Source organism: Apteryx mantelli, chromosome 6 (genome assembly GCF_036417845.1).
Source record: "Apteryx mantelli isolate bAptMan1 chromosome 6, bAptMan1.hap1, whole genome shotgun sequence".
NCBI classification, from domain to species: Eukaryota; Metazoa; Chordata; class Aves; order Apterygiformes; family Apterygidae; genus Apteryx; species Apteryx mantelli.
In genome coordinates this window covers 27,463,620-27,490,672 of record NC_089983.1, presented here as the reverse complement: position 1 = coordinate 27,490,672, position 27,053 = coordinate 27,463,620, and the positions used below count along the sequence as shown (strand labels likewise).

At 36.0% G+C, this 27,053-nt stretch overlaps 1 protein-coding gene across 1 annotated transcript; it reads left to right on the top strand.

Moving 5' to 3' along the window:
- The first annotated feature begins 14 nt into the window (after nucleotides 1-14).
- On the top strand, nucleotides 15-25,626 carry DCAF17 (DDB1 and CUL4 associated factor 17). Its single transcript, XM_013960646.2, has 14 exons — nucleotides 15-506; nucleotides 1,719-1,822; nucleotides 3,059-3,149; nucleotides 4,854-4,993; nucleotides 6,145-6,223; nucleotides 6,401-6,490; nucleotides 9,409-9,516; nucleotides 10,047-10,152; nucleotides 13,966-14,108; nucleotides 15,445-15,554; nucleotides 18,780-18,867; nucleotides 20,462-20,545; nucleotides 21,786-21,941; nucleotides 22,687-25,626. Exons 1-14 carry the CDS (start codon nucleotides 360-362, stop codon nucleotides 22,873-22,875), a joined length of 1,635 nt encoding a protein of 544 aa, XP_013816100.1. The 5' UTR covers nucleotides 15-359; the 3' UTR covers nucleotides 22,876-25,626.
- Nucleotides 25,627-27,053: the final 1,427 nt, after the last annotated feature.

Genomic DNA, 27,053 nt, shown 5'->3' with positions numbered 1-27,053 from the left:
CCGGCGGGCCGCGGCGTGCTCGCTGCGGCGTGTGCAGTAAATCGCGGCCGTTGGGGGCCCTGCTCGGCCTTTCGCAGAGGCGCGGCGGGGCGCCCCGGCCCGGCCCCAGCGGGGGAGCCCCCGGTGTCCGCGGGCGGCGCCGCGCCCTCAGGAGGTGTCGGCGGGGACGGGGGCGGGGGCGGGACGCTCACGCGTTTGCCCCGCTGGCTTTGCGGCGGGCCGGGTTCGGGCGTGAGAGCGCGCAGGGGCCGGCGGAGGCTCTGCCCGTGTGGCGGTGCGTCTCTCCCGCGGCAGCCGGCGGCTCCGGGCGAGCCCGAAATGCGCCGGGCCCCCGGGGGCGCTTTCCTGCGGAGCCAGGCATGTGCCCCGCGGCGGCCGGCGGCAGCGCGCCGCGGGCTCGCAACGTCTGCCGCCTCCTCAGCAGGAGGGCTCACGGATTTTACGCGAAAGATGCTGGTGTCGCCCACCGAGCAAACATGGGGCTCCTCAGAAAGATAATATGCCAGGTAATAGCGGCTGATGTTTCCCTGCGCTGACCGAGCCACTGTCTGTGCTGTCGGTCCGGACACCCGGAGCTGCCGTCCGCAGTGTAGGCGGCCTGGGAATCCCTGGGCCGCGCTGGCTGAGGGCAGTTTCAGAGCAAAGAGCTAGAACTTTGCTGAAGAAAGTTAGAAGCGGTTACATTTATTTCATGAAACTCAGGCCCAGAAATGTGGAGTACTACACAGGAGAAACACAAGAAGCATTTATAAATCTAACATTCACGTTAGAAATAGTCTTTTTTTGAGATTTTATATCACTTGTACTTTCTCCCCTAAGATGGTTTAATATTTAATATTAAATTCATATTTCTGACGGGGAGCATCCATATTAAACCTGGATGAAGTTCAGTGCACTTCTCACAACAAAGTAAGGTAATTAGCAAGTGTCTTAAGATAAACATACCCCTAACATGACAGTGAAGTTTGTTACATACAAATTGAAACTAAACCAACTATAAACTTAAGTGAACTGCATTTTGTATCCAAATGATTACTGCTCCCAAGCAGTAATTGATAGAAGTGCATTGAAAGTGAACATGCAGAAGTAAATTAAAGATAGTAATTGCATTATATCTGAAAACATGTTTATTACAAGTCAGCTGAAGTGTGAGGCCTGCTTACACAACTAGATCTGCGTGCATGCACAGGCTTATTGAAATAAAACTGTCTGATTCTGACTTACACAAATAACTTTTTTTCTAGGATTGGAACCTTTGTTGTTGGTGCAGAGGTCTTGATTTCTCTAATGAACACAAATAACTTTATCTTTGTGAGTAGTTTATTCCATTAACATTTCAGGACCTTCTTGCAAATAACTCTGTAAACACCCTTTTTACCTTTCACACAAAACACCAACAGCAGAATGGGGCCAAGTGTTCAGTAACGTTAGTAAGTTGCATATATAAGAGAATTATGAGTATTTTTATGTGATGGAGAATTTTGTCCTTTATTTTAAAAGTTGCCATTAAAATTCAGTTATCAGCACTAATTTTATTGCAGGTAAGTTAATGACAAAATGCTCTTTTAATTTGATTTTTTTTTTTTAAATTCCCTTATGTATTCAACAGCGTAAGTTCAACTAAAGTAAGTTATTCAGGTGCAGAAGCCAAGTGAAATATTTTCCAAAAGCATGGTTTGTTATAAAGCCTTCACTGTTACCGTCACTGTCTGTTTCAGGAAAGTACTAAATTCAAGAATGTTTGGACAACTCATTCTGCATCTCCTATTGCTTATGAAAGAGGAAGAATTTACTTTGACAATTACCGGTGCTGTATTAGCAGGTAATAAACTTGCAACTAAAAGTTACCTGGGCTTATAGTTTAACACTGAGATTCTAATCTAGACACGTGGCTAATTTTACTCATCCAAATAGCCCCTGTGAGTTGAGGTGAATTTACTCATGTGAACCAGAAAATAACCTGATGCATAGATCTATGTTAAATTACACACATGTAAACATACACATTATGTTAAATGACACAATGTGTTACAAAATCAGCCTATGTAGCAAGGTTGGTACATTGTCTATAAATCCTGTATTAAAGTAAATTATTGTTCACTTAAAGGTACAGTTTGCTGAGTACTTGCAGATGTTTGTTACTGTGTCTCATTGCAAATCAGTTCTCTGATGTGTTGCACTGCCCTGTTCCACAGACAGCCTCAGAGGCACAGCGTGGGGGGCAGCACAGGGCAGGGTCATGGATGGGAAGTCCTGCTCAAGCCAGTTCTTGTCCCTGTCTGTCTCTGGTGAGGCAAGAAGCGGGGACTGAGAGAACTGTGTTGCTGAATAAGTTGTGGTCAGAACTGTACTGAGACAATATAAGACAATATGAAAAAGACAAAATACTCCATCAGTGTAAACCACTGAGAGATAATTAAGTTAATTTAGATTTATGCAAGTGTTATCAAGAAGGATCAGGCCCAAAAGAAATGGTACAAAGCCAATAGTTTCTTATCACTTACAGCAGAGCTCTAAATCTATGTGAGGCTTACCCATACTTCATTCCTACATTGTCTGAATGCTTTCCAGTACTGAGTTAACTTGTATAATATCTTCTAGGTTTATGTTTGTCTCATCTCCCTAAGGGAGAAACTGTGCACACTATGAAACTTTTATTCTACTAGTAATTTTTTAAAAATACCTGTACATGATGCCATGTTTTTATATTATGAAAGGCAACATTGGAGAAACTTGAGGGGAAGATTCCAGAATGATCTTGAAGTTCAGAAATATTTTTTTTTATATACATATCACTAAAGTAAGAATGTTACTCTGAATTCTTTTAGTTAAAAAAAAAACACAGAGAAGTTTAGCTTTTAAATATTACTTTATACTAACCTTTATTATGCTATATTTTGAGAGCAATTTTGAGTGATACTTACAAAAGTAAAAACAAGCTGTTTAGAGTTGTGACCTGCCTGAAGAGAAGACGAGATGTATAAAAGTGTATGAAATGACTTGTTGACAGAAAGTAGTTTATAAAGTAGACTAATGATTAGCAATCATTTTCCTCCAGCATTGCACAAGAGCCAAGAATACTTTACCAAAAGCCAAAGTCTCCTAAATCAGAAAAAATAGAAGATGCTTTATTATTGGAATGCCCACTGGTAAGATTACTTTTTACTAGAGAATTGTTCTGCAAATGCAAATTAGTGTCTTCCAGTAAAACAAATTTAGAATAGAGCATTCTCTCCCTATCAATTTAGTGGAGTTAGGTCATTTAAGGTTTGCAATATGTGCTTATTTATTTTGATTGACTATTTAGAAGTTTCTCAACAGCATATTTGAATGCTTTTACATGATGTTTTGTGGAAGATTTTAAAAACAGTGCCTTATGCTTGTGTAACTCAATTCTAATTCCTTACAACATAAATTCTGTTTTGTTCTTTTATTTGTTTTTGAATTAGCAAGAGCTATCACTGGGAGTTTTAGTTTTTACCAGACCTGTTGACATAAAAAAAGCAGTTAAACTACTTTATGAAGACCCATTGAAGCAACTCTGTGCAAAATCTGTTCTGCTGCTTCTAGCTAACAGATTATATCATTTCCCTTTCTTCTCTTATATTCATAGACAGCCATGGCTACAACACTGTTGCTGCAGTTTTTAGACAGAGGCTTGTTCTGCTTTGTCTCAAGCAAAGGTGAATTTTAGGAAAAGTTTAACAAAATTCATTTATCCATTTTCAGCTGAGTGGCATAGAGAGAAGAAGGAAAATTATTTTATCATTCATGGGATGTTCTGTTTGTTTGTTTTAATTCACCTAGGGAAATTCTAAACTATAATATTTTGCAATTGATAACACCCTGCTGGGATGTAGTCTGGAATATTTGAGGAAAGAAAAATAAAAAAATGCAAATGGGAAATCTATAGTAGGAAATCTATGTTGTTCTTTGTAGTGCCTATGATGCAGTAATATTGTGCAATTTCAGTATATTTAAGTCCAAGTTGGAAAAACTCTGTTCATCCCTGTAACAAGTTGGTTATCCATTTGACTTCAGTCTGACAATCTTTTTCCCATCCACAGATTTGGTTTTGATACATGTGATACCAAGCAACTAATTCTTCTAAGCCTAAGTCTTCATAGAATAAATTGTCCGGCATAGCTATTCTGAAATAACTAATAGTTCTAATACAGTTTGAATATTTCATAAGATCTTTTTGCATGCTCCTATGGCTACTTACATAGCTTAGTTTTAGAAACTTAACTTGAGTGCATAGGTTAAAAGGTTGGTCTCCTTAGACTCCGTATATAGACAAAACTCCAGAGCATGACTCAGAATAGGAGTCTAATTCCCCTTCTTGAGGAGTTTTCCTCACATGCACTATCAATGGAGCCTAGGAATATTAGTCCCATAGTTTAGGTGCCTAAAAATAAGCAATGGGAATACCATCCTCTGCAACTATTCTAGAATTCAATTTCGTTCCAGAACAAGCTGCCCAGCCTGGGCAGTTACTGTTGAGTGATTTATTCTGTGATACTTACATAGACAATTTTCTCATGAAGACTGATATCAGTTAGATCCATAAAGAGTTATACTTTTAATTATTCATGCAAGGAAAGGAAATTTTAAAAGGTATCTTTTCTAAAAAACAGAACTGCCTTGCAAAAAGTGTGACAACAGATGTTTTGTGGTAGTCAGCTGATTATTTAGCACAGACATGAGCTTAGAGATCCCGATGTGATTAGCAGGCTGCTTTCCATCTTTAGTTTTTGAGAAATGTGTGTTCACTTTTGTTTTCTTGTTATTGTGTTAAAATGTTATGTATGGTCCTGGTATAAACTTTTTTCTGATAAACTTTTGTTATGTAGGGGGAGACACTACCAAGTCCATCAGACTATAAATCTTCCCTGGTAGTCTTAACAGCTCAGAACTGGCTTCTACGTCTTTCTGCTGATAGTGGAGAAATATTGGAAAAAATATACCTTGCCGGTTCCTGTTGCAAATTCAGGTATTAAACATTGACTTTATATAACTAACAATTATTAGTATCCTACTATAGGATGCTGGAGAAAGTAAATCTTATTTATTTTACAATATATTAAGCTATTCAATTTCTGTGCATTCAGAAAGTTTTATGTTGTTGATAATATATATTCTTTTGGAAGGGTAACATCTATATTATCTGACCAATGAACCAGAAAAATAAACCTTTATTGGTGGAAATTTGCCTCAAGTACAGGGCAGGAAAAGGGTGAAACCCCAAATTCCTCAGCAAGCTTCACTCTTTTTCACAGATTCTTCAGAGCAGCCAGTAATTGAATACTATGGAAATACATTACCTTCAGAACACTCCCTCCAGATCAAAGGAAGCTCAGTTTTTGGAGCAGTTAAAGAAAGCTCAAAACACTTTAGGTTCCCGTTCAGTACATATACTATGGCTGACTGCAGGTCTGTCAGTCTAGCCCCTTTCCCAGAGTACTGTTCCTGCACACTGTTTTCTTCAGAAGAATTTCAGCAGCTTAAGTATTATGGTCTCATATTTGCCATCAAGTTCCAGTAACCATCTGGAAAGCCACAAAAACTAGGCTACTATTGGCTTTCCTTTGACAGTTTTACAGCCTTTAATATTGCAGTAACAGCATACCGGGAGAGGACCTTTTAGAGCTGTAACGCAAACTTCATAAAACATAAGAAAAATATTGTTAACGGTTTAGAAGTAAGCAGTTTTTAACTTAGGAACATTCTTCTCCATAGGGTATCCATTTTGCTCTTTAAAAGCAGAGCAGTTACTGCTTCCGGTAAACTACATAGGGGGTTTTTTTCAGTTCTCAGAAGAAATGATCTCCTCTTAGGCTAAAAAAAAAAAACCCAGTGATTTATGAAAGCAAGGAAAAAAATTACAACAGCTAATATATTCACAAGTTTTCTCGCAATCATGTATGGAATAAGCCATTTCTGGTAATGTAGTTCCATTGCTTTTGCATAATTGCAAACACTGAACATCTTGGGCATTTCTCCCAAATCAGATACTGAATAGAGTTTGCCAGGACCCTGGGATCTGCCTAGTTCTAACAGATTATATTTTATGTGAAACACTGTGTTTATTAATAGATGATTTTACAGTGACTAAGATTTGGGCTTTCCTCTTATCACAAATAGGTACTTGAGCTGGGATACTCCTCAAGAGGTAATGGTTATAAAGTCAGCTCAGAATAAGCTCCCTGCAGCAGCACGGCAGGTAGGTTTGTTGAAAAAATCTGTTATTGTTAAATATTTACAAAATTAATCAAAAAAATTACAGGTATAGAGATATAGAGGTATATGCTTTGTTATTATGCTAGAAGATGAAGATAGTCTACCATTAATAAATGCCTAAAGTATAATAACTGTATTCAGTGTTGTTGTTCCTTCCCAGGCAGGCATCCAACAGTCTGTATTGTTCTATCTTGCTGTATTCCAAGTTTTACCTCTTTCATTTATTGGAATGCTAGAAATAAACAAAAAGGTAAGTTAATTCCTCTGTTAATCATGGTCTTTACTATATTGTATGTTGGGTATAGCTTAGGTGAGTGTCCCAGTATTGCAGAGGTCATTCATAAGCTTAAAAAGGCATAGTGTCCTGAAACATTAATGAGCAGTAATGTTCTTTTTGCATCTGATGGGGACGAAAAAAGATTCTTAATTCAGATGGCCAAACCAGAAATTATATATGCGTTCTATTATTGGGTTGCTCCTTGACATGCAGAAGGACTTTAACTAGCCTTTACTTACAGGAATCCTAAGAATTAGGGAACTATAAAAATTAGGGAACCATAAAGTTTGCAGATTTTTTTTTCCTCCTAAAGAAAGATAGATATGCTTCTGTATTTACTTCTAGTAATAGTCTATGAATTCTGTATACAGTGACAAATCATTGTATGGAAAAGCAAAATAAAAGGTAAATATGCATCTTGCTTTATCAATCAAGGGGAAACTTTCTACACCTTTCTAAGTTTGGTTTGTGACCTGTAAATAAGAGTATGTACATTAGGAGACCTCAAACCAGATGGCAAGTTTTAGTGTTCCAGTGAAAAAGCAAGTCTATTTTAAGGCAAGAGAGTTCTGGATGCAACTTATAAATGGAATAGTACAAACGTTCAGGTTCTGTCTGGGCTGGTGGCATCAAAGCTCTGTGAGCTACAGTCTCATTTGGGATCCAGAGATGTCGGCAGGTTTTTAGCTGGTGCTGGATTGGGTGGAGGCTGTAACTGAGAATGGACTGGCAAGTGAAGGACTGGGGCTACCCATTTTTCATTTGGGCCCATAAGAGTTTTGGCATCTTTGTATTGCTTTGTTTAAGATTATTATTTAGGATTGGAAAACAAAAATTTTACCAGTATCAAAGGTATTCTCAGTCTGATTAAGAGTGGAATGCCAAATTCATCATGGATGTAGTACAAGCAATGTATAAAAGTACATTTTCATTTGGGCTTATACTGATCACCAGAGTAACTGTTACTGTCTGCTGAGGGTACTCTCAAATCCCAAATTCCAAAATCTATTGTAATTTCAATTGTAATTGAGCTATGGCTAGGAGTAAGAAAGGATTCTGGAATAAAGAAGACCAACACTGGAACCAGTGGACCAGCTGGGGTGGGGACAAATTAGTTTCAGTTAAGGTCCCAGGCATGTATTTTCATATCAGGCCTGCACTGATCTTAGGGCTCTGGCCAATATTCCAATTAAATTGGAGTTCAATGCAGTTTACTTTCCAATTGAATAGGGTTAGATGTTGTCCTGGAGAACTTGGTCATTTATTTAAGAAAGAAAAAAAGAATTGAAATGGGGCTACCAGACTTAAGTATTGGACTTGGGCTACACTAGTTCTTAGTAATACTTTTGTTTTTTCCATACTTATTATTGAGCTCTGATTTATGTTAGCTCTGTGGTTAGGGTTAGAGTTCAGAATTGGAAAATGACAACATCCAAAGTCTTCATTTTGACTTGATAAGACTGTCAGACCAAGGACTGGGATGGGATCAGGTAAGGACTCGAGGTTACATTTGAATTTTGGTCCTACACAGGTCTATGCTGTCAAATGGATTTAGGGCAAATGTTCAGAATTGGGTAAATTCAGCCCCTGAGCTTACAAATTTCTTGAGAAGAGGCTGCATATATGGGTTATAGCAGCCAGATCTTCAATAGACATTTATATTTTGGGCTCACAATGATTACTGTACTGTGAACAGGGTTATGGTTAGAAATTTAGCGTGAAAATATCTTACTGAGACAGGACTGCTAGTTTAAGAAAAAGCCTGGCTACAGCTAAGATCTCAAATGTACATTTACGTTTTTGTCCTTAACCGTTACTGGGATATAACTGTTGACGTTCAAGTTAGGATTAGGTTTACCATTCAGGATTGCAGACTGCACCTATGCAACAGTTTTATTGAGAAGACGTACTATAAATACTAAACTGACACTAACTAAATTCTCAGGGGTAGAGTTTGAGATTAAAAGACTGTTAGCCATTGGGTTTGGAAGCTACCAGTACCTAAGCTAACAAATGTACTGAGAAAGAGGCACAAGACTAAATAAAAGGTCAGGGTTTCAGGAGTATGTGTTTATCTTTCAAGACCAAATTGATCACAAGATTGTTGATAGTGTTAGGATTTAGGAATGTTTTAGCTTTTTGTTTGTTTTGTATCCTTTAACCCTGTTTTAATTACATTTCTGCATAATAATTCCGATTAAGAACTGAAAACTCTGCTCTTCCAAACTTCTTTATAAAAAGAACTCTACCATCTTCATGTGTTACTCATTAAATATTAAAAATTGCTTTGTTGTTTTTTTTTCAGTGGAGATGTGTTAAGCACTAGCAAAAATGAATACTGCATAATCATTAAAAGGGGTAGTCAGCTTCTCATGCGTGTGTCTAATTTGGATTCAGCAGAGGATCCTGTATTCTGACAGCTGGATAATGTAATTTTATTACAGCTGTGCACAGTCATAGAGCCATGATTAGACTTGTATTTTCCCCTGGTGATGAAGAAAGAACAGAAGATGTGAAATCAGTATTTTTAGATTGAACTGTTAGCTTTGCTATTGACTTCCTGTGGGATGCTGGGTAATATCATCTATTCATGTATTATAATAACTGGGTAACATGATTTGGAGACATACTGAGAATTAATTAGAGAATGAATGTGCTTACAGGTTATGATTAATCTAACCTTAGGTGTTACTGCAGTGCAAAGTATTAGAGAAACTCAGTAGAACATAGATGAGCTATAAAAACCTTCCTCCACTAAAACACTGGTCATCAGTTTTGGTCATAGTCAAAAAATGAAAGCAATTGCAAAATTCAGAAAGTAGTCTCATTTTTTTGCATTACCTCTCAATTATTTCTTCCCTAATAGAATATTTTTCTTTTCCTTTCTCCAGATATTTGGTAATAGTGTGACAGATGTTGCTGTTTCTAATGGAGTCCTGATTGTAATGTATAGTATGGGTCTGGTCAGGCTCTATAACTTCCAGGCCATCTCTGAAAAGGTAATGAAACGTGAAATTTTTCATACAGTCCACACTATTTTGGGGCAACAGGTCATTAATATTCATATCCATGTAGGTACATGGGGAATGTGCCAAAGGATAGTGTTCTTGCCTAAATATATTTACAGTCTGAAGATGCAAATGGATGCACTATCAGAAAGTTCTACCCAACACCAGTCACAGGTGGCAAAACATAAGAGGAACAGGGTTGGAGGGGCACTTAAATACCTGTACAAAGTACCCATGTAAATACCAAAGCAGGATGTGCTGGTCTTTACTCACCTACTCTATAGTTACAGGAGAAAGTGTTAAGGTTAGAAACTGATGGCCATGGAAGATTTTTTTGACTGGAAACAGAACTGCAGTGAGACTATTGAGTTTATATTTTTCCAATAAAAAGCGGCTATTAATTCAAAAAAAAACTTCAAGAGGAAATTAATGAGATAAAGAATGCAGTAACAATGGAGTAGTAAAACTGAACAGTAAGTAAATATGCTTCAATAAAACTAAATTGTTCTGCATTATTATAGTTCATGGAAGAGCCATTTGATTTGGGATATGAATTCAACTGGAATGGTCAAGTGGGAATTGTAGGAAAATATCCGTTTGGTCTTCCGTGTAACATTAAAATAACAGGTATTTATGATCTTTGTGTTATCCTGGCTGGTGGCTTATACGGTTTATTTATGACTATTTCACACCAAGAAGGAGCATTAAAATTATTGTACTCTTAATTATATTGTTCTGTGACTCTACTTCTGGTTTTACGTTATAATAAAAATGTGCTTTGTTTTACTTCTAATTACAATAATTAATTAAATAGGACTTGCCTAGAAAATTGGAACAAAAACTAAGCCATCTGAAAAACTTTATAAGCAATGCATGAAGCAGAATCCGCTTGCTTGTTCCTGAGAGACAGCTGCTCTGGGGGGAGGGGGAGGACTAGGACAGCTGTTATGTAACACCCAGAAAAAATATGTGGTACATAAGCACAAGACATGAGATGGACTGTTTTATCTAATCTAACCCGTGGAAGGAATTCAAGGAGACAGAATATAATTTGTCCAAGTTGCATTTTGATCATTCTAGTTGTTGGAAATAAGTCAGGTTCAGTAAATTTAATTCTTGAGAAGAGATTATCTCTGAAAACAATTTTTATGCCTCAAATCATCAACTTATGAATGTTCTCCATTATGTAATGACTTTAATTTCTCTGAAACAAAACACTCATTTTTGTTGGTGCATTTGAGATTTAGAATTTGGTGCTAAGAATCTTAATGACTGACCAAAGACTGAGACTCTGTGAAACTTTTTTCCTTTAAAATACATTGTTGCAAATTCATGCTTATGTGCTTTGATAAATGGTAGGTTTCACCAATATCTAACATGCATGCTTTTTTTTTTTTTTTTTAATCCTTGGATAGTTCTGTGTTAAATGGTTTTTACAAGCAAATGTCCACGTAAAAAATGATTTTGATCTTTGTGTTCAGAGAGTCAGATAATAGCAGACAAACCAAACCAGATTTACATTAAACTGAGGGTACACAAAATACAGACTTAGATAGTTAATGCTTTCAGTTATTATGCAATGCTTTATCAAAACAAAGTGAGAGGGTGCTATGATCTGTGTCTTGGGTTCTGCAAAGGGATATTTCTATTCATTTTCCTCTCCATCTCAGTCTGCTAAACCACAATTTAGTGTTAGGGGCCCTGTGGAAAACATGCTATGGCAGCTTTAAAAGGCAACTGATACCAGGTATTTTTTCATGTTTTATGAATCATTGTAATTTTTAGACTTGAAATTAAAATCAAAGTTTTGGGGAAGAATGTTTTTGATCTTGAATTGTATTGAAGAATTTGTAGTTAGGAAGTTTTGAACTTAATGACAAACATTTTCCATAGCTGCTGTTTTCCGATAGTTGCATTCCTGCAGTTTTTGAGCTGTTTTCTTTTAAGAATGAGATGGCTGACTGAATATTCAATATAATGTAACTCCTTCAGTGAGGGAGCTTTTAACAGTTGCAGAGTTTAAGCTTGCATTTACTGTAATTTAACTGTTTGTAATTTCCCTGCTTATTTAGTCCTAGCCTCTCTACAGAAATTGCCAGAAAGGGTGCCAATTATTATGGTGCTGTTTTTATGGTGTGATGGGTACCCAAGAGGAAATGTATAGAGATCAAAATGTGTAGGTTCCCAAGCATCTGTTGACTGGTAAGGAATTTCAGGTATTGCTGACTTTGATTTTGGTCACTGTCAAAAGAATGAAAAAGGTACCTATAAATTTTCATTATGTCACTTTCTGAAAGGTCAATAACTTAAAATTGTCGTTTGAGTTATTATTAAAAGATTCAGTGGTTTCATAAAAAAATGAAGAGGAACATATTTTGCTCATTTTTTCCACATTTAGAACAAATGCAAGTTAGTACTGCCAGGAGCAACTTGGCTTTATGTTTAGATGAGACTGGAGAGTTTTAAGGAAATGAACAGAGAGGCTCAATTGCAGATTGAAAACTGGCATTGCTAGGGAGTTAGGAATAATGACAGTATTAAATGACCTGTTGAGCAACAAGAGTAAGTGACATATACCAGGAAAGAGGGAATTTTGGCAGCAGAGTTGTGGCTATCACAGTGGTTTAGGTGGCTATGACCTTGCAAATCTTTGTCAAATGAGTATAAAAAGAAAGGCATCTCTTTTGATCAGCCTATACTATGTAATGATTGATGTATCATTGAAATGGATTTAAAATCCATTGTTTAGTCCATACACCAGAATTTTTGAGGGTCCTTACTATATATTCTTTATTTAAAAAGAAAAAGTCCATAGGCTGAAATGTTAACAAAATTGCCTGACTCATTTTTCATTTTCTGACCAATTTTAACAACTGTAGATCCTTTGCTAATGCTTTCATCCTCAGCATTCTCCAAATTTTCTGCAGATACTTCAGTTTTCATAAACCGTACTTTGTTACATCTTGCATAGTCTTTCATTTCCTACGTGTTAGTCCAAAAGAGAACTAGAAGACAGACATATTCCAGCTCAGAAAAGACTTTCAATGGGCAAACTGTTTTGTTTCAATCTAACTGGCTAAAATCTTAGAAATAAGAATGAAGGTAAAAGAGAGAAGCACTATGTAAACATGAGTTCTGATGTCATGTGACATCTTAACACCATGAGTTAGGGTCTGGTTAATTATATAGAATAAGCAGGACAAGAACAAGTCAAAACTGGATGAAACCTTCAGGAAAGTTCAAGATACTTCAGAGGGATACAGGCTGTTCCATAAGTAATATTCAGTCAACCTCCTAGGAAAAGTATGACTGTAAGTTTAATCTTTAGAAGACATAAAATTAAAGTCAGACTTAATTCTAGCAGTTACAAACTCAGAAGACCAGATGAGAGCCCTGTCCTCCATACAATACTTCAGCTTGGGTATTTATATTCTGCCTGTTTAAATGCCTCTTGTAATTGCAGACTTTCTCCACATTTTGCCTTTTTTTTTTCTTTTTTTTTTCCCCCCAGCACTTCTCTGCACTGTTAAAAAAGAGCTGATTTTTGATCTAAAATTGACTTAGTTATAGCAGCTGTAGAAATTGTTTTTATTTAGCTAGTTGGTAAAAGTTGAAAAGCTCTGTGGAGCTGATTTTGTTCAAAGATACTTCTCTCATTTAGTACACAAAAGATTTGTAGGAATGGCACGTTACCTCTGTATTTTTCCCATTTGAACTGAAAGAACTAGATTCCTTTTGTCATTAATTACAAAAATTCCTTAATTTTAATTTATTTTATGAACTCCACTACAGATTTCATTGATTGTGATCCATGCTGTTTGTTGCATTAGGCAAAAAGGAAAGGAGTACTCAGATTCAGACATCTTTCTGCATTTAATTCTGTTAATTTCTTCTAATATATTTCCTATATATGTGTGAATTCCCACGTGAGTAATGACATGTAATGTTTGGTCTCGTATTCTTTTTCACTTGCAACCAAGCCAGCTTTTGAAAAGATTGTGCTCTTGGGAAAAGAAGTGATAAATAGCTGGAAACAGGCTAACAGGGGCAACGACCCTTTAGATATGTTGTTTGATCTGCTCATGTGAATGTCCCTTCTCCTGTTTCATTTAAATGAGCTGGATTAGTTTTAATCATGTTAACTAAGTCATTGCTTACCCAGCTCATGTGGAATGACATAAGTCAAAGACCTCAGAAGAGAAGCTCAGCATGAAGATCCGAGAAGGCAGTAACCTTCCTTAGGGAAGTGCAGACATATCCCTGTATGCTAGGTGAGGGTGGTGTAGCTGGTGCTAGAAAAATGATTGCTACCTACGTGTTTCGATCAATCTTCAAAAGTTCTGAAGAATTAGTTGTTATATTGGAATTTATAATTGTAAGGATCAATGAAATGGTGAATGTTCTGCTACTAATGCTCTTAACATTACCCAATATTTGCAGATACCCCACCTCTGCTATTTGAAGTATCTTCTCTGGAGAATGCATTTCAAATTGGAGGTTACCCTTGGCATTATATCATCACACCTAACAAGAAAAAACATAAAGGAGTCTTCCATATTTGTTCTCTGAAAGACAAGGCTTTGGTAATACATTCAGTTAGCAGCTTCTCTGAAATGCATGTGTTTCTTGTTTGTCCTCATCTCTCCTTCTGAGTAATGCTTGAAGAATCAGTGTCCTTTTCCAGCGTGGTGCTCTCATAGGGATCATCCTGCAGTGTTGTATCTGCTGTCTGGGGAGTCATGTGTGAAATATTTTATTTTGAATTAGTATTGCTTCTGATACTTCATTCTAATATAGTCATAGCATTGCCAGTGCTACATAGCACAGTACTCCCAGCTTAAAAGTGAAGGTTTAAGCAGATTCTTACACCTGATTCCTTGCATGGTAACATCTTAATGCACTTCTGACTGGACAGCCTGCCAAATGACATGACTGAGGAAACATTTCAAGTTTAAAGAAACTGCAGAATAAGTTTCCTTTATGTGTGTGGTTTATCCTTGATTTGAATCTTCTTTCTTGAAAGATTTTATTACTCACTTTAATCCAGTGTCCTTATTTTTAATTATTATTCATCATACATTCTCTTGTGTCAGCTGTTCATTTCAGCTTTTATTTTGGGTCAGCATTTGACCTGGAGATATTTCTGTAATAAAGGTGGCTCCTAGGCCTGTCAGTTCAGGATTCTTCACTAAAACCTTATCATTTGTGAATGTCCTCATCTCTTACTAGCCTGATCAAATCAGTGATTTCCCTTCTGTCTCTTTTATCTTAAAACAGATTTTTCACAACCATAACTGAGCTTTGATTCAAAGGGACTTGTGCAATCCTTTCTCACCTAGCTTTTTTTGTATGGGTTCATGCATTTGAAAATTTGAATGATTGGGGTCAGATGAATTCAACAAAAAAAAAAAATCACTACCAAAATCTTGAGGTTTTAAGCAATTAGCAGCTAAAATCACAAACTATCACAGGCTTGCACATAGTGCAAATATTTGCACAAAAGAGGCTGAGGCTGAGGTTTGAAGTGCAACTAAAAGTTTGTATAAATGTTTTTCTTGTGGTTTGACACAACTCAAATTGCTAGAATTGTTGCAGTGTTTGCAGAGCCTAAACTAAATCTTCATTGCACCATCATTTTAGGAGAGGTAAGAGGGGAGGTATAGTCATGGTATAAAGTCATTGTTTATTATATAATAAAAAACGTTGAAACTTTGTTCCATGGAATAGCCTTGAGAATTGGAATTGTCCAAGTCTTTGTTTTTCTCATCATTGTTCCACTGCCATCCTTTCTGGTCAAGTTTGTCAGTAATCTTTATAACCCTTCAGATATATGGGGAGAGGAGCTGAGCACTTCCTCTTTAATTACATCTGTGAGGCTTTCAGAATATTAATATTCTGACCTTTCCCTTCTTTCTTCAGGCAAAAAATGGCATACAGGATATGAAATGCTGTTCACTGGAACCTGATTGGATATATTTCCATCCGGATATGTCAGGCAGAATAATCCACGTTGGACCAAATTTGATAAAGTATGAGCTTTTTTTTCCCCCTCAAATCTTATTTTTGTTAGAGAGAAAGTTGGATAACTTGTAAAAAGCATTTTTATTTTGGAATATTATATCAGAGTTAGACTAAGATCACAGTAGCACTGCTGTTGTTGGTGTGTGCTGGGTGAGGGAAATGTCTTTATATTTAATTAAGAAAAAACTATATACAGTTTCATATAAAATCTGTTCTTCTGGCACAATTCTGTGAACTTGCACAGCTGATAAATAATTATGTACATGCCCATGCATAGATTTATAGAAGAGTGAGCTGGACCATGGATGATGCAAGAGTCAGAACAGGTTCCAACTTACTGTCCCACAAGTGTATGCACATGCATGTGTGTGAGAAAGTAAGTTATTAACTGTGCAAGTTTTATACTGATTAGCCTAATGGAAAATCTTCAGGGAATTAAAAAGGAATCAGAAAGACTGAACTACTTAAATTTGGATTTCCTATGAGATAGGGTTGTGTAAACGGACAATTACTGTGAGGCAACTGATGGGTAACTCATGATTGTTAACTCATAATTCGGAAGATGTTCACAAGAGTCACCCCTCTAATGTGAAAACAGGGTATTTTCTGCAACACTCACTGTTGTCTCAAGTGTGTTTGTGTAAAAATGGCCCTCTCTGTCTCAAAATGTGTTCCTTGTGTACTTGTAAATTATAATAGCATATTTGGTTGACTACTTTTAGCAATGGAGATTAAGTACAATTATGGAAGAACAGGTTATATCTTTTAATAAAGAGTAGCATCTAGGCAATGATTGTTACTTCTGAAAATCTCACATGTACAAAAACTTCAGTGAGAATAAATGTTATTGCTTATATACTAGTAATTTGGATTTTTTTTTCTTTTTTTTTCTTTTTTTTCTTTTTCTTTTTTTTTTTTTTTTTAAGGAATTTCAGCTTTCTTTATCAAAAGTTTGCTCAAACCCACTTTTGAAACCTTACCACTTTTAGAAGTCTGGACTTTGAACCAGTGTTGCATATTTTCTAATTCTTTCATACAGGTTTAGTCTGGTGAATTATGAAGTCATATTGCATAATATTAAACATTAATTTTTCCTCTGGTCCTAGATAGCCATTACTTCTCAGTGACATACTCGGCTGTCTGCTAGCAGTTTATTATATTTGAGGTTCTGTATTTTCTGTGTCTTAGCACTAAAATATATCTCTTAGAGTAAGCAGAAAATTAACACCAAGAGGAAGCTGGGTAAGAATTCAGGCCTTTTTTTCTTTTTTTTTTTTTTTTTTTTCCTCCCCATTAGCAGCAGAAGGAAGCAAAACTGCCTGGCTTTTGTCTTTCTGTGTTCAGACAATATAGAAGGAAGCCCAGCACATTTGTCTGGTCTTGGTTGTTGCTTCACTTTTCTTTTTGCTTTGAAGCAAAATTGTATAAAATGAAAAAATTATGGTCAGTTTGAATTAAATTCTTCATTTAAATAAACAGCCCACCAGTGACAAAAAAAGTGGTTTTAGTTCTACCCATAAAACACATGTCTTTTTGCTCTTAGTAATGACAGTGTAGAATCTCTGAATATGCTTGTCCCATTGGTCATCAGTAGAATAGGAAACCTTAATTCTGTAAAGACAGAAGATCTTACACTTTGAGGTCCCAAGGTCAGATTTGTAAGATAGGTTAGGGAGAAATGGGGATGGAAAGAGGATGATAGTTTTCTGTTAACAACAACAACTATTGTTATATAACCACAGCTGTGACAGTCGTCTTATTCCATATGTATTTTTTTAAATACTATTTTCAAACAGTAGAGATACTGACATCAGTTGAATGCTCAACGTTAGCCGCTAATTTTGTAGCAGATGAGCTTACACAACAAGGCCTCAGAGGTTTTTTATCTTTCCTGCAGTGGGTAAAGGTTAAATACATTTTAATTTTTCTTCTTTCTCCCACCTAAGTTTTTTTTTATTGTTTCCCATTTTGTTATACTTGAAAATAATTCATTCTAAGACTAAAGTTGGGCATATTTATTCAAAAATCTACTTTTTAAAAACTAATATAACTTACATATATTTGATGTCAGTGAGTGTGCAGGGGCTGCAAATTAAGCTTGTCTGACATTGGATACATGACACCAAAGAGTAACTCTACTCCAAAGAACTACTGTGTCCAAAGCCTAAGTTGTCATATATTTCTTTTTATCAAAGACTTTTCAGTTGGGCCAAAGCTTGATAAAGGAAGAATATATTTGGAAGATGCCCAAACCAAAAGTTTCCTATAAGAAATCAAAGCTGAATTCCAACCTTGTAGTTCAGCCCCATTTTTACTCTAAATGGAGCTTTGATCATAGAGATTTATAAAACTTTGAAAAGATGAATGGGGAACAGTTATTCACTGTCTTTCACAAGGCAGTAATTTGGAAGCAAGGAATGAAATTTTCAGTCAGCAAATTTAAAAACAAAGATCTTTCCCATGCAACATCGTAAGTTGTGAATTCACTGTTCAGAGGATGACTTAGAGGCAAAAATAGTAAATAGGTTTAAAAATGGTTTGAGCAAGTATCAATGGATGTAAAAGTTTGGAGAATAGATCTTTTGGTGGGTGGCTACTAAACAAGCTGTCCAGATGTAATCTCTGGCTTAAGAAATCATTAAACCACAGACTGTAAGAAACTAGAGTGAGTAACAGGAGCGGTTTGTTCTGCACATGTATCATTCTATACTCTTTTGCTAAACATCTGTAAATAATCTCTGTCAGAGATGGGTTATTGGGCCCAGGATTATGTTCTTATGTTCCATTCATATATTCTTGCTGAAAAATTTGCATATTATGCAGTATCAATATGTATCCATCACAGAATATTGAAGCTTGGGAAAGACAGTTCCTGGACAGAACTGCATAAATTCAGCAGTTTGAAGATCTGCAGGCCAAAGCTCTGTCATAGAGCCCTAGAGACTGGAAAACTTCTGAATTTGTCAGAATCAGTTCTGGTAGAAACATCTGCAGATTTCTCCATGGTAAATGTGGATACTGACAGGCAACACTAGATTTTGATAGGAAAAATATTCTAGGACCACTGTGCTAAAATGTCATAGGTAAATTATTTTTGTAATTTACATTTATTTCAAATGTACTTTTTTCTGATATTTTAATATATCTGACTTTTTTTAATCACAAATATAGGAATATTGTAGCAGGTGGATTGGAATACATGACTCATTTTGTATCTTCTGTTTCTTTTGCAGGGTCTTGAAGATTAAGGAGGTTGAAAATAATACAACTCAAATGGAAATTGCAGAAGATTTTATGATTGTGGCCAACAGAGAAAACAGTGTGAGTTTATAACAGCATTTTCTAATGTCCAAGATCACAATGTATGATTTTTGAGCAGTACACAGGGTGTTTGTGTATATGAGTTTTATGGGTCTAATCCAAAGGTTATTGAAAGACATTCATTGTCTTCATTGGACTTTCATTAAGCTGATATGAAAGAAATTTTGAAAATGAACTATGTTTTCAGGATAGCTTTCTGAAGCCTTCAGTCTTTTATTAAGTTCTCAGAATTCATTATGGTGTACAGTATAACAGTGTATTCACTGATGTTTTCAAAATATACTCAGAAGATGGTGATAGATTTCCTTCAACAGAGAATACCAAGAGATAATTGTGTGCATCTCTGGTACTTTGGTGAAGTCATTAAATTGATCATACAAATGGCTGAAATGTTTCAAGTCTGTCATAACTGAGGGGTAAGTTTATAAGACAGCAAAGACAGCACATCATTGCTGCTGAAAGTATGATTCTTCTGACTGTGCACACCTGTCACTCCCCTGTGACAGATTTGGCATTCATCTAATCTTTGGTGAGCCAATTTAGTGCACTAAAATAGTAGAAGAATAATCCAGCAAAAAAGGTGAGTCCTCAGCTGCTGTCTTGGTGAGCTGAATTGGAGCTGAAACAGACCAGAACTGAATCATCAGTGGGTCAGAAGAGTGCAGAAAGGTAGGACCAAGTGGCAAGGGATGATCTAAACTTTTTGGTAGAAATGAGCTGTTAAATCACCTCAGTTGTATCATGAAATCTTTTCTGATAGAAACTCACACAAAGGATTAAATAACAGAAAAAGTCAAACAGCAGACTCACAAAGAAAAATTTTTTGACTGCACCTAGAACTGTTGTTTTGTTTCAGCATACAAAGTCATATTTTTACACAAAAGCAACTGCTTTATAGTTTGAGTACCAGTCAGTGATACTAATTTTGAAACTACCTTAGAAGAAAAGTATGTGTATTAAAAATCTATACTAACTTAGGAATAAAACTTCCATTGAATTTAGAAAGAATAAGCTTTGTCATCTAATGACTTAGTGTTTTTGTTATGATTTGTTTAGGAAAGATAATTTTTTTGTTGGAATAATAGCTAAGAAATACAAGTTCTAATGGTGTCTGTGCTGTAGGTTTTCCTTATGACCTCTGTTAAGACACTGATACCCAGTTTTGAATGTTTCGAATGTTAGTGATATCCAGTAGAAACAACTGTGGTGGTTTGAGTTACTACTTTCCCCATCTTCTGGAAAAGTTTAAGAAGCAAATTGGTGATGCCACAGCTGTCTTAATTACTATTGCAGCATCTTGGCTTCAGCCACTTCCATTTTTCTAAAATTTACAGTAGCTGAGAAGCTGGCATCTTTGACACCTCTATAGGGCTGAAAATCTCTGAGTAAAAGCAGATTAGACAGTGGTAATATCTAACTTAAAGCCACCAAGTTCATGAGCCCTCATAAGGAGGAGATAGCAGCAATAGAGCCATGCATAGCCATACATGAGTAAAACGAGATCAGGAAGATTATCATGAAACAGATGCATTATCAAATAGATATTAACAACCTATAATACTCTGTGGTTCAAAGCCACTCTTTTTCTCCAAAGGTGAACAGCTCCGTTACTGTAACAGCTTCTGGTCGAGTGGTGAAAAAACGTTTTAACTTGCTGGATGATGACCCAGAGCAAGAGGTAACTGTTATGTAGTGAGTAAAAGTGGCACTGAATTTAAATGTTAGTGTGACAAATTATTATTCTCCTCTCCATTCAAACATTTCCTTGAAACGTTGCTTCCAAAGCATTTCATGAACTAGTGAAATAGACGTGTTTTTTTTTTTTCCTCTGCTTTAGGTTTATCTAGTGGTTGAAATAGCGTCTCTAAACTATATTTTTCTCTCTCAATCACTCTGATTAGATTACAGGAGAGGATATTTTCCTTTAAATAACTGTTTCTTGAGAGTGAAAATACATAAGCACTACAGATATAATTCACCATTTTCTGGCAGTCATTTCTATTCTTGTTTCTGTTGAAATAAATTTAACTGGTAAAAATACAGTGAAGTCCGGTCTAATCCTTAAGGTCTGTAGTTCACTTCTATTCACTCTTTTTCAGCATAATAAAAATTATAGACTATGTCTGCAGACTCTATTTTTTCTTCTACTGTTATACTTTATTTGTGATGCTATTAGATATTTTTTCCATTATGGAAGAAAAGACTTGCTTGAATTTAAAGAGGAGAAAAACAGTATACTGTTTAGTCAGCAGAATGAGTTTGTTACGAGGTTCATGACAATGAGATGCAGTCAATTAAGGCAGTTATCATTCAGCTTTTGGTCTCTACTTTTCTCTGTCGTACACTCTGCTGAGTGCTCTGCTCAGTTCTGAACAGTCCATATTACTCCGGAACTGCTGTTTGTATGTTTGTTTAGAGAGACAATGAGAGACACAGCTCTGAGCAGAGGATATAGGTGTTTCTGTGACTTGAGTTACCCTAATGTGCCCATCCTCACAAAACTATTTGGTAATAGTTTTAAACCATACTCTAACATGCTTGCTTCAGCAGAGAGCATGCAGTTTAAATGATGTATTTCTTCTGTCACTTTCAAAGCACTTCCAATGTGATTTTTCTTCTATTTCCTGTATGTTATATATAAAATACACATATTTGCACATTAGGACTGTTCAGAACATCACTTTCTTCTCTTCATATCTTAAGGAATTTTGCTGCAATACACTGAACAGTTTGTGTTTGGAAAGATACCTGCTGGGTATCAGGTTGGCAAAGTTTATGATGCCAGAAGACTTGAACTAGATTTTCTTTCCATTTTCTAATTCTTCTTTCACCTGAAAGAAAAAGAGCTATGCAGTTCAGGGAGAGGGAAAAATAAAGTTATGATTGATGTGTACATTTGAGGTTTTGTTTTTCCTAAGACATTTAAAATTGTGGACTATGAAGATGAACTGGATTTGTTATCCATTGTAGCAGTTACTCAAATAGGAGCTGATGGAAGAGCTCATCTTGATTTTCACTGTAACGAACGTGGGATTCTACTTAAGAGTATACCGTTACTTGAGTCCTGGGATGTGGTGAGTAGAATTCTTGTACTTTATTTATGCTAATGTATCACCATACCAATCTACGTATCGCTTCTCATTCATTTCTTGTCCAAATTTGAAGCAGATGTATAAACTGTGTTACCAAGTGTTGTGGATAACATTTGTACAATATAGTAATCATGATTTAAATTTCTAAGTACTCCATCAGACAGTAATTCATTTATCTGAAAATCTCCATGATTTGAAATCAAAATGTTCTTTGATCTTTAGTATTTCTGACATATTTATGAACTTGAATACTCACGCCCTGGCTAGTTACTTCAGCTTAACTTTAGAACTTGTAAATGGTCACATTAACTTCACAGGAACTGCTCATGCACAGAATTAAACATGGCCCTCCCTACATGTGTATTTGGAGAGATGCGATGGGGCGTTCATCCAGTTCAGCTTTAGGTATCTAACTTTGATGGTCTGAATGGTTCCCTGTGGCACCTCTTTTATCATTGATTGTATAGGCAACTTAGGATCTTAATTTAACTCAGATGCTCTGAATTGCACTTAAATTAGATTTCTAAAATAAGTGTGAAACCTCTCAAACTTTTACAATTCTGTCCTTTATCTAGAACACCAGCTGTCTACCTGAAATTCCTATCTGATCAGGGAGGTAACCAATGTTAGAGGCTTTTTTTCCCTCAGTGGAAGTTTTATGGGTATGGTACTCTTCACAAGTTGTGGAAATGGAGACTGTAATCAAAAATTATTTTTCTCATTTCAGACTTACAGTCATGAAGTTTACTTTGACAGAGACATTGTATTACATATAGAACAGAAGCCTAACAGGAGGTTTAGTTGTTATGTTTACCAAATGGTCTGCAATACTACAAAAGAAGAGGAATCTTCAAGCCATGAAAAAACAGAAAGAGTTTCTTGTAAAAAAGGAGGGAGATTTTTTGAATATACTTGAGACATAACCAACACCTACAGAGGCTTCAATGTGGATGTTATTTAAGGACTTCATATATGTGAATTAATCGACTCCTGTCTTTCAGCCAGTGTTTGATTTTTAGCATTTTATGCTACTACAAGAGGTTTTATTTCTTTTTTTCTCTGGTATAACATGGTATACTTATCTATAGTACATAATTGCCTTTTCATGTATTCACCAGTTCATCATCACTGCTGAGTATAGGATTTATTGCTCCTGTTTAGCAACTGGTTTGAAATACAGGATAGCAAGAAAGAGGTGGACCTGTTGATAATCTACCTGCTGTGTTCTGTCTCAATTACTTTTACCCATGCAACCTTAATGCAGACTGTTATTTAAACAAAGTAAGTAAAACTGTATAGGATAAATTTTATATATAATATGAAGATGGCAGAATTACCATTAAACCACCTAGACAAAATGGAATCCTATCCTTCTTTTTGTGTGTGACATATAAAACAACTCAGGTTTTCTGGCTGTGTTTGCTTTGGCTTTAAGAGAAGTATTAATAATTTATGCATATTTACTGCTGCTTTTTTAATAAAACAAGCAATTCTCTGATTCTTCCCATGTCATGTTCAGGAATTGTTCAGTTTGAGCCAAAGATACCAAACACCCAGTCTGATCACTGAGTGCAGTCTGTATAATACATGGAAGTCCCATGTGGTATATTCAGATTCTGTAGAATGCAAGCCTTCATTTAAAAAAAACACAGGGTCTGGACCTCATGGTCCCAAAGAATATTTTCAAACGCAGGTCACAAGTGGCCTTAGTTGAGTAGCTCTTGGAGGGAGGACCAATGTTCATTCTCTCTCACTCCTGTTCATCTCACAAACGTAGTAATAAACCTTTTCACTGTAAGCCTTGCTAATCAACTGATCATACTTATGCAGAAATTTCTATTCTGTGTGCATTGGTTAGTTATTTGTAGCTAGCTTCCTCTCACCAAGAAGCTGTCACCTCTGTCAATGAAGGCAAATCTAAACTACTTTACTATGAAAAATAAAAAATTATAGCCTAACTGAAGAGTGAAGTTGCAAAGGGGAAGACTGCTTTTCTCAGATAGTCAAAAGACCACCAAAAAGGAAAGTAGAAGTGCATCAGTACTTAAAATAATTTCCCTCTCTTATTTTTTTTTCTCCCTGTCCTTGGCATAGCACAGGTCTCTGCTTCTGTATTCTCCTCTCTCCTTTTCCTGCCCTCTTTCAAACAACTTATGACCAGAAGTGAGTGCTTTAGGGAAAAATGCTACAGTTGGTTTTCATAATGCTCCTTATATCTTCTCTCCATTATTTTTGATGTATGGAAATTATTTTATATAGCTATTAACACAGCAATTTATTGTATAAAGTCAGATATCGGAATCTTTATTAATAAAGAGCCATTAAATGAAAATAGGCCGATGAGACTAAAAGTATCATTTTAAAGGAAAAGTCCAATTTCCAGATGATCATGAATCTTCCATTTGTGGCCAGAGTAGACAGAGGGAAACAGACATAGTGAGGCTACTGAATAGTTGATTTTTTTCAAAAAGGTACAATAACCATTTTGTTGCTCTTCAGAAGTACCATGCAATCCTGAAAAACAGATCTTGGAAAGAAGTGGTAACACCAAAAGCAGACACATTTCCAGACTTCCAGATTTGGATATAGCTGGGAATTTTTTGGTTCTTTGCACTTAATGGTTTCTATAAAAAGCCCCTCCACACACTTGATGTTTTTGACATATTTTCTTGGCATACTTACTTTTTTATAGTGATATTTTGTGCTGATTTATATTTGGGTGATTAAAGCAGTTCTTCTCTGAGCAAGACATTTAAATCTCCAATTGTAAACACTTCATTAGAACATTGTTTGTTATATAGTGTATGTACAGTTCATGAAGATCAGCTGATGCTTTCATGAGTTCACTTCACTTTTCCAGTAACTGTTATTTTTGAGCCATTGCAGACTTGCGATAGTGTATACTAAATCAACAATTATACATCAGTATCCATTTGCTGAAAAATGCAGCAATTTAGAGCAACCAGAAAGCAACTCAGCCTTTGATGAAGAAGATAAAGATTCTTTGTGTAAGAAATTATATTGCTCTAAATACACAGTGTGTTGCTAAACTACAGATAATGGCAGATGTTCCATCCTGGAAGGTCATGCACAGACATTTTCATTCAGAAATGGGAGAGATGTAATTCTGTTTAATTTAAAACACTCCAAAAGCTATTACAGAATAGTGAATCCGGACTGACTGGCCCTGAGTACCTCTCTGGATATACTCATAATCCTACTTATAAAAGGCCTGGGACATACTAGAGAATCAGTCAGTAAATGGCTGTGGGTTGTGCTTTTCAAGTTGTGAGCAACTGCATTGACTTCTGTACCTGTTATAGCCCCACAAAATTTCAAAAATAAATTTTTATTTAAAAGGGAAGAAAATCTTGACTACAGCTTGTAGTATTTACATTTCAAAAAATACCCTATACCTGAACCAAACACAAATTTCTGTATGTTTGGTTGCAGGCCACCTGAGTCAACAACTTTTATTTCAAGTTAAATTTTGAAACGTAAAACTCAACCACCAGAAAAAGGTAGTAGTTTACTCTGCCAGGAGATTTCATGTGTAAGGCACCTAATCAATTTTTGGTTGCTGATGCTGACAGAGTTGTACTAATGTGCAGTATCCAATTAATATGAAATTTGAATAAATGCATTAAATCTGACCTGTAAACCTATAGCTTGATGTCCATATGTGATGATTCTAGAGCACTTATCTTTCTCTTTTTCATAAAGTAAATTAGATACTTGGAAAGCTCTTACACAATCTGAATAATTCAGTATACTAAAGAGTATTTGTAAAGTGAAGAAATTCTGAGAATGCTCATATGGTTCCCATTAGGAGGAAAAAATATTCTTGTGCACATGATCAGCATAATCATCTCTATAAGCATCAAAGTGTGACATTGATACAAGGAAGAAAAAACAAAATTACTTACAAAAAAAGTAGGAGTAACTTATTCAAATGTATTTTACTTCCAATTTATGAATTTGGAAAGTAAGATGAACAAAATGAGACAAAAATATTTTTCACTCTTCACGGGCAGTAACTAAGTGCTTTATGATCAGCAAATCCATTCACTGATAGTTTCCAGTTTTACAGAAAAGTGGACTAAGGAACTATTGCTGTCAAATTCTGAGTTATATTACTTAGGAATTTCAGTTGGTGCTTACCACTAAGGTCCTGTTTTCCAGAGTCTGCAGATAAAGCCTCAAGTAATTAGGCTTTAAATGCATGCTTTAGAAGATAGATGCTTAAAAGCCCATTCTTCCATTGTTTTTGCTGGCACTAGATGCCCAAGAAAAAATTACATAAGCGTTTCTAAAATATAAATATATGTATATGACCTGTTAACACGAGTATACTTTCAAGTGTATACTATAAACATAAAATTGAAGGGATCTTAGCTATTCTTGCCAACATTCCCAGTTAGGTGACATCACCCAAACTTTCTACATTGTTTCTTTATTCTTTTCTCTGGATATGTCCTGTTACTTTAGCAGCAGTTTCTTGCTCATTTTACTCTCATTTTGTCTTTTGTTTTCTTATTATTATTGACAAAAATACCATTTATTTTACTTAACCGTAGCTGAAAACTGCCCAAAAAGTCACCAGCAGCAACAACAACAACAACACTTTTTCCTTATGGAACTGTGCCAGATATCCCACATGTTGGAACAGCTAATGAACAAATTAATTTGTTTCCCAGTTACAATACAGGTTGCTGCTAGGAATACCTGGTAGAAAAGATACCCTCATAGGGTGGCAGGTAGAGGGACTGTGTGTTTTCTTAAAGAACAGTTGTGAGGAGCCGATGTTAGCTGCTTAAAGCAAAGTCTCTGTGCACTCTGCCTGCAAAAGGGAAATGTTGGTCCAGTAACTAAAAAGGTCGTGGACTAGTGAGTTCAGATTGGGTTTCACTTAAGGCTATTTGATTCAAACTTTCTGCTGCTGCCAGTATGTATAAAACTTAAACAATACAAGCAGAAATAGGGGAAGTAGTAGTCAAGGCACTGTTTTCTAAGGCTGAACCACTAAAGAATTCATAGAACACTGAGTCGTTTCACAACTGCCAAGTATTGCCATAGTCACAAGTACAATATCTT